The sequence below is a fragment of the Schistocerca piceifrons genome, chromosome 1 (assembly GCF_021461385.2).
Source record: "Schistocerca piceifrons isolate TAMUIC-IGC-003096 chromosome 1, iqSchPice1.1, whole genome shotgun sequence".
Classification (NCBI taxonomy): domain Eukaryota; kingdom Metazoa; phylum Arthropoda; class Insecta; order Orthoptera; family Acrididae; genus Schistocerca; species Schistocerca piceifrons.
The window spans coordinates 802,027,112-802,043,484 of record NC_060138.1 but is presented as its reverse complement, the minus strand read 5'-3'; the positions used below and the strand labels follow the sequence as shown (position 1 = coordinate 802,043,484).

At 43.1% G+C, this 16,373-nt stretch overlaps 1 protein-coding gene across 1 annotated transcript in view; it reads right to left on the bottom strand.

The window, feature by feature from the left end:
* The window catches only part of LOC124775238 (synaptic vesicle glycoprotein 2A-like), a 125,721-nt gene that overhangs the window by 69,113 nt on the left and 40,235 nt on the right, over window positions 1-16,373 (bottom strand). The window contains exon 3 of the mRNA XM_047250079.1: window positions 13,462-13,623. Coding sequence (XP_047106035.1) covers window positions 13,462-13,623 — 162 coding nt within the window. The remainder of the gene's footprint in view (window positions 1-13,461; window positions 13,624-16,373) is intronic.

Genomic DNA, 16,373 nt, shown 5'->3' with positions numbered 1-16,373 from the left:
TCGTTGGTATTTTGATAGAAAAAACTCGTGCTCGCCGGTAGCTCGTTACAGCGTAATAATGTACCTACGATATATTCGGTTTGTTATCCCATTTACCTTCGTTTCTATACACTAAACACACAGCAACGCAACAACCTTGATACGAAACAATTTAGAGAAGTATATTGCGAAGAGGTTGCCGTTCAGAAGAGGATTGTGACGCACTTCCATTGGATTCAGTGAACCCTGTGCGGGATGCCTATACGCCAAATTTTCATTAATATACTTGTCCCTACCTTGTGTATCACAATGTGCAACTAACACTGCGATAAAATTAAACCGGAGACACAACCGAGCAGCACTGAACCCAAGCTTTAGGCCGAAGACTAAACTGAGCATTATTATTGTCAGCAATAAGTATCTCGTGTGAATGGAACATATTTGCTACCGAAGAATACACACAGTGCATACCGTTAACGTTTGCATTGTTGTGCAGATGTTTTCAGAGTGATGCAGATACACAGATAGATTGAGGTGAGAAATCAAACGAAACGCAATAACTTCGTAACTAGCCACCGGAGACCCGGCCTCTAATACCAGAATACTCAGAAAATATCCCCGGAAAACCCCTGAAATTTTGTCGGTGAAGTTCAGTTTCCCCCTAAACACTCGTGCACATACTAATGTCTTCATATATAGGATGCAGACTGCATTAATGAAGTTAAGAACCTCGAATCCATTTTCATTATAGGTAAAATAACGTTAACCAATACTGATCTCCGAAGATATCGATTAAAATGGCATAGAAAGGCGCTCGTAAGTAATGTGATAGCTCAAAAAATAAACCTCGATCACACTGAACACTCTTAATAGAAGTTAACTTTGGTTAGTACGGGGATATATCAAGAGGTTTTTATTTGGAGGTACTTTTTGTCTCTGAGCATGTGGAGCGAGCAGAAGGCAAGACCGTAATAGTCCGAGAGCATCCAAAATACAATTTAGAGAAGTGACTTTGAGAGATTTTTCTCGAATCTCTGCTCTTTGCACACACATCAAAAAAGTTTTGCATCATCTCGGTTCCGAGAGCTCCGGAATCTGTACTGAAAATTGGAATAGAGATCAGCATAAACATCATTTCCGCCCTTTCTATTGCTCATGAAAACCACACATTGTATGTTGTACCACCATACAACGAGACCTTCAGAGGTGGTCGTCCAGATTGCTGTACACACCTGTGCCTCTAATACCCAGTAGCACGTCTTCTTGCATTGATGCACGCCTGTATTCGTCGTGGTATACTATCCACAAGTTCATCAGGGCACTGTTGGCCCAGAGTGTCCCACTCCTCAACGGCGATACGGCCTAGATCTCTCAGAGTGGTTGGTGGGTCACGTCGTCCATAAACAGCCCTTTTCAATCTATCGATAGGGTTCATGTCTGGAGAACATGCTGGACACTCTAGTCGAGTGATGTCGTTATCCTGAAAGAAGTCATTCACAAGATGTGCACGACGGGGGTGCGAATTGTCGTCCATGAAGACGAATGCCTCGCCAAAATGCTGCCGATATGGTTGCACTATCGGTCGAAGGATGGCATTCAGCCTGCAGCTCGTGACCGTACGGTAGAGGTCTCGCTTCCCGCGCCCGGGTTCCCGGGTTCGATTCCCGGCGGGGTCTGGGATTTTCTCTGCCTCGTGGTGACTGTGTGTTGTGTGATGTCCTTAGGTTAGTTAGGTTTAAGTAGTTCTAAGTTCTAGGGGACTGATGCCCATTGATGTTAAGTCCCATAGTGCTCAGAGCCATTTGAACCATTTTTTGATGGCATTCACGTATCGTACAGCCGTTACGGCGCCTTCCATGACCACCAGCGGCGTACGTCGGCCCCACATAATGCCACCCCAAAACAGCAGGGAACCTCCACCTTGCTGCACACGCTGGACAGTGTGTCTAAGGCGTTCAGTCTGACCGGGTTGCTTCCCAACACGTCTCTGACGATTGTCTGCTCGATTATGCGACATTCATCGTTGACGAGAACGTGATGCCAATCGTGAGCCGTCCATTCGGCTGTTGTTGAGCTCATCTGTACCGCGCTACATTGTGTCGTGGTTGCAAAGATGGATCTCGGCATGGACGTAGGGAGTGAAGTTGTGCATCATGCAGCCTATTGGGCACAGTTTGAGACGTAACACGACGTCCTGTGGCTGCACGAAAAGCATTATTCAACATGGTGGCGTTGGTGTCAGGGTTCCTCCGAGCCATAATCCGTAGGTAGCGGTCATCCACCGCAGTAGTGGCCCTTGGGGGGCCGAGCGAGGCATGTCATCGACAGTTCCTGTCTCTCTGTATGTCCTCCATGTCAGAACAATATCGCTTTCGTTCACTCCGAGACGCCTGGACACTTCCCTTGTTGAGAGCCCTTCCTCGCACAAAGTGACAATGCGGACGCGATCGAACCGCGGCATTGACCGTCTAGGCGTGATTGAACTACAGACAACATGAGCCGTGCACCTCTTTCCCCGCGGGGGGAATGGAACTGATCGGCTGTCGGACCCCCTCCGTCTTATAGGTGCTGCTCGTGCATGGTTGTTTACATCTTTGAGCGGGTTTAGTGACATCTCTGAACAGTCAAAGGGACTGTGTCTGTGATTCAATATCCACATTCAACGTCTATCTTCAGGAGTTCTGAGAAGCGGGGTGATTTTTTTTATGTGTGTATTATCATGCGTATTTAAGTGCTAGACGATCAGGTACGAGTCGTGTGCTGTGATATGCTTTTCCTATCCACTATTGTGCTTTCGTTGTCTATGGCGATTCGAATCGTCCTTGTACCCATAAAGGTAAAAAGTTACGTGCATAACTAAAAAAAAGATTGCTATTCGCAACGAGTTTATTTACATCTCTGTAACGGGTTATATTATCTATGTCAGTGACAACTGGATTTCATGCAAACTGCATACAATGATCGACACGGTTTTGTAGTCGAGTTGCCCATCCTCCTGTTCGTTGAGGAGCTCCGGAAGAAAAATTTAAAGATGTCTGATAAATGAGCTGGTATGCATTATGCAACGATTTCAAGTTCATGAGGTATACTAAGTTATCAGTTTAATTAAAAAGGCAGCCTTAGTAATTAAATAGCTCTTCACGTCAGAGAAACTTGGGATATAAACTGTGACCAAAAATAAAACGGGCAATGTACGTATCTGAAATGGGCAGAGAAATAACAAGAGGACAGTAAATGGCCGTTGGAAGATAATGTAAAACGGCGATAGATTTCTGCATAAAAGTGAAACTCCCTAGTGACGCAATGAAACATTTCAACCCGTGTAGTACATGCAGATAATTGTAGAGTATTTCGGCATTTTGGGGAGCAGTTCCGTGACTTTCTCTTTTACAGAAACTATCGAGTTTGGCGGAACACAAAAAAATGTATGAAATATTGAAGTGTGAACCCACGATCTTTCAGTTTTTTTAGCATGTTTATCAACGGAGTGTGGGAAATTTTTGTGAATACTTAATTCCAGTCTAGAACGATCCAGCATTTACTCAAATTTCCATGGTACACCATAAACATCCAGCCAAGAACCGTTTCAAATTATAGCTTAAACACATGTGTGCAGAAATTAATGGAACCAAACAAAAGCTTTCAAGTATCTGGATGGATATAAGTGACGAAATGGCTCCATATTTCAGTCCATCAGAGTACCTGTTGATGCCATTTCGGTCTGACACTGAAATATTTTCATTTCGGTACTTACATCCGGTGGGGTACCTGAAAATCTTTTCTATAACACACCCGCTGGAAAAGACTGCAACAACCATTGAATTTTTTTGCTGAAGAGCGTCACATACTTTAGATTTTTCTAAACATGTATTAATATCTAGTTCAAAACTTCTTATCGGTTTCGCTTACGCACAGCCATATTCAGATTCATAGTTATATGATACATGTGATTGGCCAGTATCTTCATGTAACATGGGCTTACTTTTTCCAGTCGACCATAGATGTGAAAAATGGTTGTGAATAGTGATGAATTATCTGTGTAGCCTATATAATAACATATTTGAAGATACATGTGCCATTCTGAAACCGGCAGTAATATATAAAGGCAATTCGAGCTCCACCAAATAAACTTTCGGACTGTCAGTTTAAAGACAAGCAAATTCAGCCGTTCTTCATCAGCCTTATTACTACGAGTTTCCGTGGATTATACGTTCATCATCAGGAAGATATAATTATTAACTAAAAATGCGATTCTTAGCCTTCATACTATTTTCCGGGCAACCTATATAGCGCAGACCTGCAGTGATCACAGATTACTTTTTCAGTTCTTAATTGACTGAAGTAAGAGGAGACTATCAGTCTGTAAAGAGTGAATAGCACAGGGTAAATATGGCTCACGATAGCAGACTTTGACTAATGAAAAAACAGTGTCACTAGTTGCCTAGACAACAGTATGAACAAATCATCTGTTTCGTCACTTTAAATAAATACTTCTGAAGATTACGGTATATTCCCTCGAAACGCATAGTGCAAAGATTAATAAAAGTAAGTGAACACAGTTATTTGTGAACTCGAACTGATACTCGTAACAAGCACGTTTCGTACTATCATAGAATATTCACCTTGTTTTATATGTTGTCCTGAACCGGACTGAATTGATGGTCTAATTGGACCAAACTATTTTGTGATCAGTCTGCCCATTCTTAGAGTATCAAAGCAATAATACTTTTCTCAAATGAACTAGATTGGCAACCAAATCGCCCCTTCCTATGTTCATATGGAATGTAAAAAAAATGCATAATACTGTAAAGATAAAACTAGGTATAAAAGAAGCGTAAAGTACCGTAGGGTAGGGAGGAATAAATCGGGCCTTCTGTAACATACTTGCGACACCTCTCTCCCCCATCCAGTCATTGTAAAATACCGCTAAGAGGTTAGTCAGGTCAATATAATATTACTAGGATTGAATTGTAGAAAAGTAGACGAAATAGCAAGTGAGGATATCAAGCCGACCTGCCAGCAAGGGGCAACCGATGGCCCTCCGTGACTGAGAATGTGCCGGGAAGCGACCAGCCAACCACACTTGGAAGCCGGCAAGACCATATTGTCTGACCTCCAGATAAGATTATACACGTTGCACAGTCGGATAAAGTGCAAAACGTGGTCCCCTGCTTGGACGTTATTACCCGAAATTGTGCGTAATGAGTATTGTTTGCCTTATCGTGGTAAAAATAGGAACTCTTCTCAAAATGTGCGGCACTGATAAAGAAGGGCCACAGTTAAAGTGGAACGATTTATTTTCTAACGTATTCGTGAGTAGTTCCAGTGAAGCCAGTGGGGATCGGCAAAGAATATTAGACTTTCGGTGAGACATTCTGTGTGTAGACTGCCCCGCAGTTGTAGAATATTTTATGACTGTTTGTTCGGAGGTTCCACACCCTTTTCATGACGCTATGAGTTGTCAATACAGGGTTCTCCGTAAGTTAGGTCTCGGTAACTTCGATTCCAAGGCGTTCATTAGCGATTCTTCCGTGGTTAAATGATCCATTGTGCAGGAACTCTTGAGAAATAGCTTCGGCCTTCCAGTGTTTTGAAGCACAGAAATCAAGTCGTGAATGAACAATTCCATTTGGTGTTTCTCATAGTACTGATTTGTAGCTAGTAAACCGCTCAAAGAGTAACTGCAAATGAGGAAAGTCTCGCAAGAGCATGTGGAGATATATCAATGGGCTTTTATAATGGCTACTGGTACTTTTGTAAGGACACTGCATTCCTATAGTGGAGATGTTGTTTACTACCTAAAGAGAGGGTAATTCGTTCATCCTTGAACAATAAAGTCATCTTATTGTTATGTCTTTATATATTTTGTGCTTAAGGATAGATGTTGACGAAGTCATGGGCAAGGTCCCCTTCAAGAGAATGTTCGTGTGAGCCTGTGAAGAGGTTCAGAAAGATCACTTGTTGTTTGGGGAGGATGGATTGTGGACGAAATGATGTCACGACACTAGATGGAGAGCGTATTTGTGGTGCTTGTGACCTTTTATCTTCCAAGAAATCTGGTGGTTCGGATGGTCTCTGTGACTACGTGTATGGTCTGCGAAGTTAAGTAATAGTTGGAGCCGGTGCATCCTCTGTTATGAGGCTATTTACGGAGCTCATCCGAAAGGCGCAGGATGAATGTCTCACCACACAGTATGGAAAGATGCGGCAACGATAGAACCCGACTTCCACAGCCCAATCGAGACAGGATAAGAGAATGAGGAGAGTGAAGTGACCAACAACTCATAAGAATTGCTGAGGCGGTAACAAGCGGTAATCGGTATGCATGCGACATGCGTACCTAATATGTTTCCAAAACCCCGCGCATAAAAACGGGGTTTTCCGATTCTCATACATCGGATTTAATTAATGATAAAAAGGTAAGGTCAAGCGTTTTGGGTAGCCCTTGGACTAGGTACCATTTATATAGCCAACAGAAGGATCGTTTTAATGTCGTTATCCTACAGCACAGAGTCAAAGTATGAATATTACACACTTCCTTCTGCTGAGGCCAACGGCGAAAATCGGCTGAACCTTTTTGCATTTGATGTGGTTTAGTGTGGGCTTGATGGGATTTAGGTGGCACCATTAGTTAATGGGTGCTTCCACGGAAAACCCCACAAAAAAGGTTTTTTTTATTATATTTTCGCAGTCACCAGTGGACCAAAAGTTAGCCGATGATTTCAAGGCGGCTATGCACATCATATGGCTGAAATCTTGACGCTATAGTCCGAAGATCAACCTTGAAGATTTTCGATATCTTTACCCATTTCCAAGATACAGAGGCTCGAAGCTAACCTACTTGTAGACTTAAAATCATTTGTGAAGAGAAAACGGAGTTTATAAACTGGCGTAGCACAGAGTAATACGGTGTGAAGTATCTCCTTTATCATTTGGAAACCCCATGCTGTAGCACTGAAGTACATGCAAAATTCTTTTCCACGTAAAATCGGGTCTGAGGTGTAGAATTAGTTTTGCGGTAGTGCAGTTTCACATAAGTAAACTATCTAAATATTACTGATGTTCCTTTTCAAATGAGTTACACACCCTGATGCAGCAGGGAAATAAGGAAAACAGAGGAAAAATGCTCCTATCGGAGCATAATAAACACGAATATGTTTTTGTTTATTTAAAAGACCGTGACTGAAAAGTGAACTACCGGCTGCTTCGTTCTACTTTCCCCAGTACCTTTAAAAATTTTCCGAAAAATTTTGACATGTGAACATATTCGCTCTTTTTGTGCTGAGGGAAAAGAAGCCTGTAGCATTGGAAAAGAGACCCAAAAGTAATAAATACTGGAAGATAATAGTCAGTGGATGGGTTATACAAAGAGCGAAGGAGACAATGGCAGAGTGAGAGCAAGAGAAGGACGCAATAGTAGTGGAACGTCGTTGACAGTGACAGAAGAGTTCTAGGAAAAGAGTGAAGAAGAAATGCCAGGAGGGGGAGGCGGAATGAAGAGAAAATTGAAGTGGTTGAGAGCCAGTGATAATGAGAGACAGAATATATGACAGTGATAACGAAGAAGAAAGAGAGGTAGTGACAGTGAGAAGAGGCAGCAGCAGCATGAAGGAAGGAATGGGATAATAGCAGCAAGAGAGAGACAGTGACAGTGAGAGCAGACTGTAGTATTTGCATTTTTTGTGCTCCGGTAGAAGCATTTTTTCGCTGGTTTCTACCTGTTTAAGCTGGCATGTATGAGAAAACTTAGTATCGGTAAGTAATCCTAGAGATCGATATGTTACACTTGTTCTGGAAACGAGGAATTGCAAACCATAATTGAGAATTCAAAATTGAGCCTTTCTAGTGGAGGTCTGTATTGGGCGTTCTGCGTTGCTAACTTTCGAAGACATGTAATAGACGCAGAAGTCATCAACATGCATGGAAGGCGAGGTCACAGGTCCCACGGCTTCAATAAGACCATTAACTGGTTTTAGGAAAATGGCTACACTCAGAAAGGAGCATTGTGAGAATCCATTTTTATGTCTGGGAAGAAGACTGTGAGAAGCTCCTGTTTGAACGTGGAAGGACTAACGAGATAAAAAATTCCGGGTAGAAGTCGTGAGGGCACCTCAAAAGTCTTACCCATTCACAGTAGTAATGATAAGATGCTAGTATGTAGTGTCTTAGGCATTTCAAAGGGCAAAAAATAAAATATGTCGTTAAAAAGTAGAAGAATGTGACGTTCTGTTCTAAGCATACATAATGCACCACCTAATTAGATATGAGGTCAGGGCTTGGTACTTAAAAGCTGAATAATTCATGATCGATGTATGGGATATTATATGCTTCAGAGACTTGAGAATCGAGGGATAGATAAATACTCTCCGGATAACTTTTATAGAAGTGGATGTTGCCGAACCTCAGCAGAGTGAGTTGCTAGTTGTTCAGCAACAAAGGTAGAGTCAGACTAAATGATACCATCTAAACGGTGATCAGTTTGCCCCGTACGTTAGAAGAGGTGTAACAGATCCCAATAATGGTTACAAATCTTTCTCAACTTTCCTTCCACGGAGTTTTAAAATCAGATAGTGGGCGCAGGTTCGGAGTCTTTTGAAGGTGATAAGTACATCCCTCCACGGATCTCGTTCACGTTGCTAGAGTGAATCTCTAATTTGTATTGACCACAGCTGCTTCACGTTTCCACCACGGTGATGGTTTGCAGCAGAGGGATGTGAGCAGAGTGAGACCGCTGTAGGCATACCCCTAGCATTAGGAAGGTACACTACATCTTCAGCGGGGAGTCCTGCATGGAGGACGATTTCCAATCCAATGCCATTGTCAGAGGCATGTGAGATGTGGGCCACGTAGCCAGTGGGAGTGTAGATATCAGCAGCGATCACTTCTTGGAGGGGAGGCAATGTCAGCATCAGCAGTGTAAATCGTGTCTCTGAACATTTACAATTTATGTGGTGCCTGAATGGTGGCCAGATTAATCGCTGCAATGCGGGAGTGTTTTGGACATGCTACCCTGTTAGCATGGAGGATCATGCAGAGATGTCTAGCTGGCATGAAACATCCAGTGCAGCCACTGTGGTCACAGTCACTGGTGGAAGCAGGTCAGGCTCCACATTGGGGCGTTCCCAGACAGGTGGGCCAGCACCCTGATCTGCTCTGTTGTCGACATCGTCATCCCAGGAGATTGAAACCAATGGCAGTCGTCGCGCCCATCGAGCACTAGGGATGGTGATGCTGCCACGATGGGATCTGAGAACACCCCTCCAAGAGATCCATTACTGTCAGCTGGGATTGCAGGATGCTCCGCAGATAGAACATTAAGAGTGGCCACTTCTGTCGTCAGGGTGCTCAAAAGGAGATCACTAGCTGGTATCTGGTCCACTATCTACGATACCTCGTGAGGGAGTGTGTCGTTGGAAACCGTGAGACTTAGCTTCTTCTGTTTTCAGGGCGATTGCTGCTTCCAGAGGTGCTGTTCTGTTTCGGAATGTGGCTGTTCGTTGTCCAATGTTGTGTACGTCTGAAGAAAAGCGAAGTTAGTCACCACGCTCGGTTCGATGTGCATCGTGGTAGGCGGGCCGTTCGTCGAACTCCGGAGTGTTCTCGTCGCCATCAGAGGAGATGGTGCCGGCGGGGTCTCGTCCACCCCGTCATTCCCGAGCGAGAGTGCTGGCGGGAGCACAGGCGTACACTGAAGTGACGCATCCGAGTTGCACATGGCCAAGGCGTAGGTGTCTGGTAAAGAAATGGTTGTCACTTTGGGAGCTGCGTCACTGGAAGGGATCTGAGGCGAACAGCAATGGAGAAATCGAACCTAATGTAACGCTCTTGTCGATATCCTGCCCGTGTCTGCAGTTGGTCATCATATATGACGATGGCTCGCACACCACCCGTCAGCAGATATGATGCGTGTTTGGACAGTTCGACCTTGATCTCTCGCACACCATTTAACACATGGCATGTCGGGAACGTCTGCTATTTTTCCGCGATGTAGCCCACAACGTTGTCGTAGGATCGGAAGGCATCAACGACCACATCTTGCGGCACTTCGAAAGAGAGCTCAAACACCCGAATTGTCTACCGTCACCTTTTCAATATGCCTGTCACAGTGTTTGAATTTTAGTCCGTGTGCATGTTGTCGAACTACGTCAGCGAGTCCGTCGTCATTTTAATGCAGACAGTGCTGCTGGTGATAGAGAAGTGAATATCTATCACTTGTCGCAAAAGAATTGTTCGATTTCTTAAGCGCCAGGCGTGAATATTCGGTTTGGAATGTAACTTTAAGTGTCTCATGGCGGTAAGGCCGGGCGGGGTAACCGTGCGATCTAGGGTGTCTTGTCACGATCCACGTGGCTCCCACCGTCGGAGGTTCGAGTCCTCCCTCGGGCATGGGTGTGTGTGTTGTCCTTAGCGTAAGTTAGTTTAAGTAGTGCGTAAGCTTATGGACCGATGACGTCAGCAGTTTGGTCCCATAAGACCTTACCACAAATTTTCCTCTCGGCGGTAAGAGTGATCCATGGGGTATAGTGTTGATGGACGCTATACAAGACGAATATCGCGACGCAGAAGTAAACAACACCGTAAGCGGAGCTGTACCCGATGCTTCAAGCAGGTCCGCACGCGACCACAGACGGCTGGCCGGTGTGGCCGAGCGCTTCTAGGCGCTACAGTCTGGAACCGCGCGAACGCTACGGTCGCAGGTTCGAATCCTGCATTGGGCATTGATCTGTGTGATTAGTCAGGTTTAAGTAGTTCTAAGTTCTAGGGGTCTGATGACCTCAACAGTTAAGTCCCATAGTGCTCAGAGCCATTTGAACCATTTGATCACGGACGGAAGCTGTCTGTTACTACTAAGCCATTCGGACACAGTGGTCAGTGCAACTGCACGGACTATACCGGGACGCCTCACTGAAAGGATCATTGGCCAGACTCGTTTTAATTACATGTTCGAACTCTTGCGAGAATTGTCTGAATGTCGTGAGTAATGAGGATAATGGGCAGCAGCAATACATCAGTAGTCTGCAGATAGGCTGAGATAGCTTACTAGTCAGAGCATTTGCCTTATGAGCAGGAGGCCGGGATTCGTATCCCACTTCAGCACAAATTTTCAGCTTCTCCATAGACGTGGATCAATGGCCACTGGCAGCTAAATGTCATTTATTCCTCTGTGCCTCGTTCGTTATTCTTCCTCTTCTTCTTCTTCTTCTTCTTCTTCTGGCCGTTGGCTGAACTAGAAGTAACTTTCGTAATCTATATATTATCCGTTGAATTATAATGTTATTACATTCAAGGGTGTGTGCAACTTTCTTAGAAACGATTACCTTTCATTTCTGCCGTTTCATTTAATTTATGGATTTGATTTCTGTCCGTTTTAAACAAGTAGATTTTGGAATGTTTTTGTAACTGAACCAACTAGTGTTTTATGTTATCTATCGTAGATTATTTCGTGACTGCGATACAAACCTAATTATTTCCATCTAACAATTATATGTACGAAAATCTCAATGAACATCTTTTACGCGGTCGAATGTTATCAAACGATGATTGGCTTGATGCAATCATTTAAAGCGATGGATATTTAATAAATGTTCTTTATTTGCAGAAATCTCCATAGTGCAAAAAAATTCTGAAATACAAAATTATAATTTTTCTTTTTCATTGCTATAGGAGTGTATCCTTTGGATGCGACAATTGGCGATTATGATCGGGACATTCTCATTTGTTTGGTCGCTAGAAAACTTGTACGAAAATATCATAAAAACTATAAAAGGATACCCTTCAAGCATCACTCACATAGTTAGTTAGTTATCTGGTTGCGTGTTCCACTGATCAATCGCACGGTACGGTAGCTGTTATGATGTGGAACGTGTCAAGTGCGCAAGAAATGCACATATGAAACAAGATTTTTTAATATGTATATATTACAATACAGAGTTAAGGATTAATATTTCTATTGTTTATCTCATTCCCTTAAATGGCACAAAATGCATATACTATATTTATAGATTTCTTTATTCCTATTCGAAAATTCATCTATGGTATAGAAGGAGTTGTCAAGGAGATATGATTTCAATTTCTTTTTGAAGCTTTTACTGCTGTCTGTCAGACATTTTATTTCATCTGGTAATTAGTCGAAAATTTTTATAGCAGCATATTTTACCCCTTTCTGTGCCAAAGATAGGTTGAGTAAAGGATAGTGTAAGTTTTTCTTTTTTCTGGTATTATAACCGTGAATGTCACTGTTGTTTTTAAACTGGTTCATGTTGTTGAGAACTAATTTCATTAGTGGGTTAATGTACTCTGAAGCTGTTGTAAGAATTCCCAATCCTTTAAAAGATGCCTACAAGATGTGCGACTATGAACCCCACACATTATTCTAACTACTTTCTTTTGAGCAGTGAATACTTTTTATCTAAATGTTAAGTTACCCCAAAATATTATTGCGTATGATATATGAGAGTGAAAGTATGCAAAGTATGATTATGTTAGCGTACTAATTTCTAGATCCTCAAAATTGTCAATTATTCTGATTGCAAAAGTTGCTGAACCTAGTCGCTTTAGAAGATCCAAAATATGAATTTTCTAATTAAGATTCTCATCTATGTGTACACCCAAAAACTCAGTATGCTCTGCCCTCTCTACTGACTTCTGTTGATGTGCTATATTTATTGAAGGAACTGTACTTTGTGCAGCAGAAAATTAGATGTACTGTGTTTTTTCAAAGTTTAGAGCAAGGCAATTTGCAGAAAACCAATTAATGACTTTTCTGAAGACCTTAATTGTATCATTTTCAGTTGAAGTTTTTTTTTACTGGATTAATAATGATGCTAGTATCATCAGTTCAGCTTCCTGTTTCAGAGAGGAAGGGAGGTCGTTCACATATATCAAGAACAGAAGGGGACCCATGACTGAACCCCGTGGAACACCTATTGTAATTTCACCCCAGGTAGATAAAGTGGCAAACTTATTTAAATCACTTGACCCATTTAAGAAAACTTTTTGCTTCCTGTTCTGTAGGTACGACTTAAACCACTCATATGCTGTTCCATTTATACCATAGAACTGTAATTTCTGTAACATAATGTCATGGTTCACACAATCAAATGCTTTGGACAAGTCACAGAAAATTCTTATTGGCGACATTTTATTATTTAAAGACTGTTATGTGGACAGTGAAATTGTATATTGCTGTCTCAGTGGAACAGCATTTTTGATTTTGAAATCCGAACTGTGCTTTATTAAGTATGCCATTACTGTTGAGATGGCTAATCACTCTTCAGTACATTACTTTCTCGAAGATTTTTGAAAATGCTGTAAGCAAGGATGCTGGCCGATAATTATTGACATCTGTGGTGTCCCCCTTTCTGTGGAGCGGCATGACAATGGCATATTTTAACCTGTCTTGGAAAATACCTTGAGTTTAGTACCAGCCTAGACGGGCCTGATACACTCCGACGCTCCACAGCCTGCGGTGGCAGTACTCACCGATATAGCAGATAGCGTTGAGTATGCCCTTGTCCTGCGTGGCGAGCCGGAGGTCGCACTGGGCGTAGGGCAGCGCGTAGCCCGTGCTGAGCATCGTCACCAGGGTGGTGGCCAGGCACACGCCGCACACCAGCTGCAGCACCCAGTGGAAGCGGCCCTGCCCTGCGCACACAGACACACCACACTGCTCACGCCTCTCCTCCAACAGTTTACAGAGCTTCCAGGCAGCGACGAGGCGAGGAATTAGATATACAGAATTTGAATCAAGAAGAGCTGTCAATATGAGTAACTTAGAAGTACAGGGCTATTACAAATGATTGAAGCGATTTCATAAATTCACTGTAGCTCCATTCATTGACATATGGTCACGACACACTACAGATACGTAGAAAAACTCATAAAGTTTTGTTCGGCTGAAGCCGCACTTCAGGTTTCTGCCGCCAGAGCGCTCGAGAGCGCAGTGAGACAAAATGGCGACAGGAGCCGAGAAAGCGTATGTCGTGCTTGAAATGCACTCACATCATTCAGTCATAACAGTGCAACGACACTTCAGGACGAAGTTCAACAAAGATCCACCAACTGCTAACTCCATTCGTCGATGGTATGCGCAGTTTAAAGCTTCTGGATGCCTCTGTAAGGGGAAATCAACGGGTCGGCCTGCAGTGAGCGAAGATACGGTTGAACGCGTGCGGGCAAGTTTCACGCGTAGCCCGCGGAAGTCGACGAATAAAGCAAGCGGGGAGCTAAACGTACCACAGCCGACAGTTTGGAAAATCTTACGGAAAAGGCTAAAGCAGAAGCATTTCTTAAACAGGAGGTTGGAAAACCGATGGATCGGTCGTGGTGGAGATCATGATCAACAATTCATGTCATGGCCTCCACGCTCTCCCGACTTAACCCCATGCGATTTCTTTCTGTGGGGTTATGTGAAAGATTCAGTGTTTAAACCTCCTCTACCAAGAAACGTGCCAGAACTGCGAGCTCGCATCAACGATGCTTTCGAACTCATTGATGGGGACATGCTGCGCCGAGAGTGGGAGGAACTTGATTATCGGCTTGATGTCTGCCGAATCACTAAAGGGGCACATATCGAACATTTGTGAATGCCTAAAAAAACTTTTTTGAGTTTTTGTATGTGTGTGCAAAGCATTGTGAAAATATCTCAAATAATAAAGTTATTGTAGAGCTGTGAAATCGCTTCAATCATTTGTAATAACCCTGTAGATATCCTCGGTGCAGCGACACTGCTTAAACCAATGAAAGTAAGTCTTCCGGTCCAGACTGTGCACCATTTACGAAGGTCACTCCAAAAGAAATGCACACTATTTTTGTAAAAATACAGTTTTCATTTTGCAAGTGTGAAAGTTTTACAGCGTGTAGAGTCATCCTTCCCGCTTGTTTTCAAACTTAGTTCTACCTGTTCCCGTGAGTGGCGCCGTCACAGCATGTCTTCAAGATGGCTGCTACACTTGACGTTCGTCAGAAGTAACGTGCTGTCATAGAATTCCTATGCTGTGAAAACGAAACAGTGGGAAACATCCACAAGAGGTTGAAAAAGGTGTATGGAGATACTGCTGTTGATCGCAGTACACTTAGTTGGTGGGCAAGCAGGTTACGTGATGAAAGCAGGCACGGCAATATTGAGGATTGTCCTCGCAGCGGCAGGCCTCGTACTGCACACACTCCAGACAATGTGCACAGAGTAGAATTAACGAATTGGTGAATGCTGACAGACGCATCACAGTGAACAAATTGGCACGCTACGATGGGATAGGAGAAGGAAGTGTTTGCAGAATACTGAAAGTGTTGGCGTTAAAAAACGTTTGTGCCATGTGGGTTCCCAGGATGTTGAGAAGGCTCACAAAACTCGGATGGACAACACTGAAACACCTGCCTTACAGTCCTGACCTGTCTCCATGTGACTATCATCTCTTTGCGAAACTGAAAGACTCTAATCGTGGAACAAGGTTTGAAGATGATGACTTCCTTGTGTACGCTGCCAAACAGTGGCCCCAACAGGTTGGTCCAGAATTTTACCGTGCGGGTATACAGGCGCTGGTTCCAAGATGGCGTAAGGCAGTTGACAGGGATGGAAATTATGTGGAAAAATGAAAATATTGTTCCTAAAGGATGTATTTACACACTGTAAAACTTTCAAACATGTAGAATAAAAGATGGATTAAAAAAAAGTGTGCATTTCTTTTGGAGTGACCCTCGTAGATTCTGTTACAGTATGCTGCTACTCCTACAATAGATGCACACTTACACATCATATGCAACCCGTATCTTTTTAGTAGACATCCTGCATCTTCTAAGTTTTCTGCCAATAAAACACAGTCTTTGATTCACCTTCGTGACAACATTATCTGTCCAACTTAAGTTGTTCGTATCTAAAGACTGCTAAGCTGCACAGACAACTCCAATGCTCAAGAAAGTAATTAGGAGTAATCCTATCGGTTACTGACCAGTATCACTGTTGTCGATTCCCAGTAGCATTTTGGAATAAATACTGTGTTCGAACATCAGGAATTACCTCAAAGAAAACGGTCTATTGACACGCAGTCAACACGGCTTCAGAAAATATCATTCAGGGAATCTCAAATGATTCCATATATTTAGATTTCCAGAAGGCTTTTGTCTTCGTTCCTCAGAAGCGACTTCTAATCAAATTGGGTGTCTGTGGAGTATCGTCTCAGGTGTGCGACTGGATTAGTGACCTTCAGTCCATCGTACTAATAGACGGAAATCCATCGAGTAAAACAGAAGTAATATCTGGCGTTCCCCAAGGATGCGTTACAGGCCCTCTGCTGATGCTAATTTATATAAACGATTTAGGAGACCTGAGCAGTTCGCGTGGACTGTTAGCAGATGATGCTGTCGTTTACTATTAAAGTCATCAAAAGAAAAGGTAT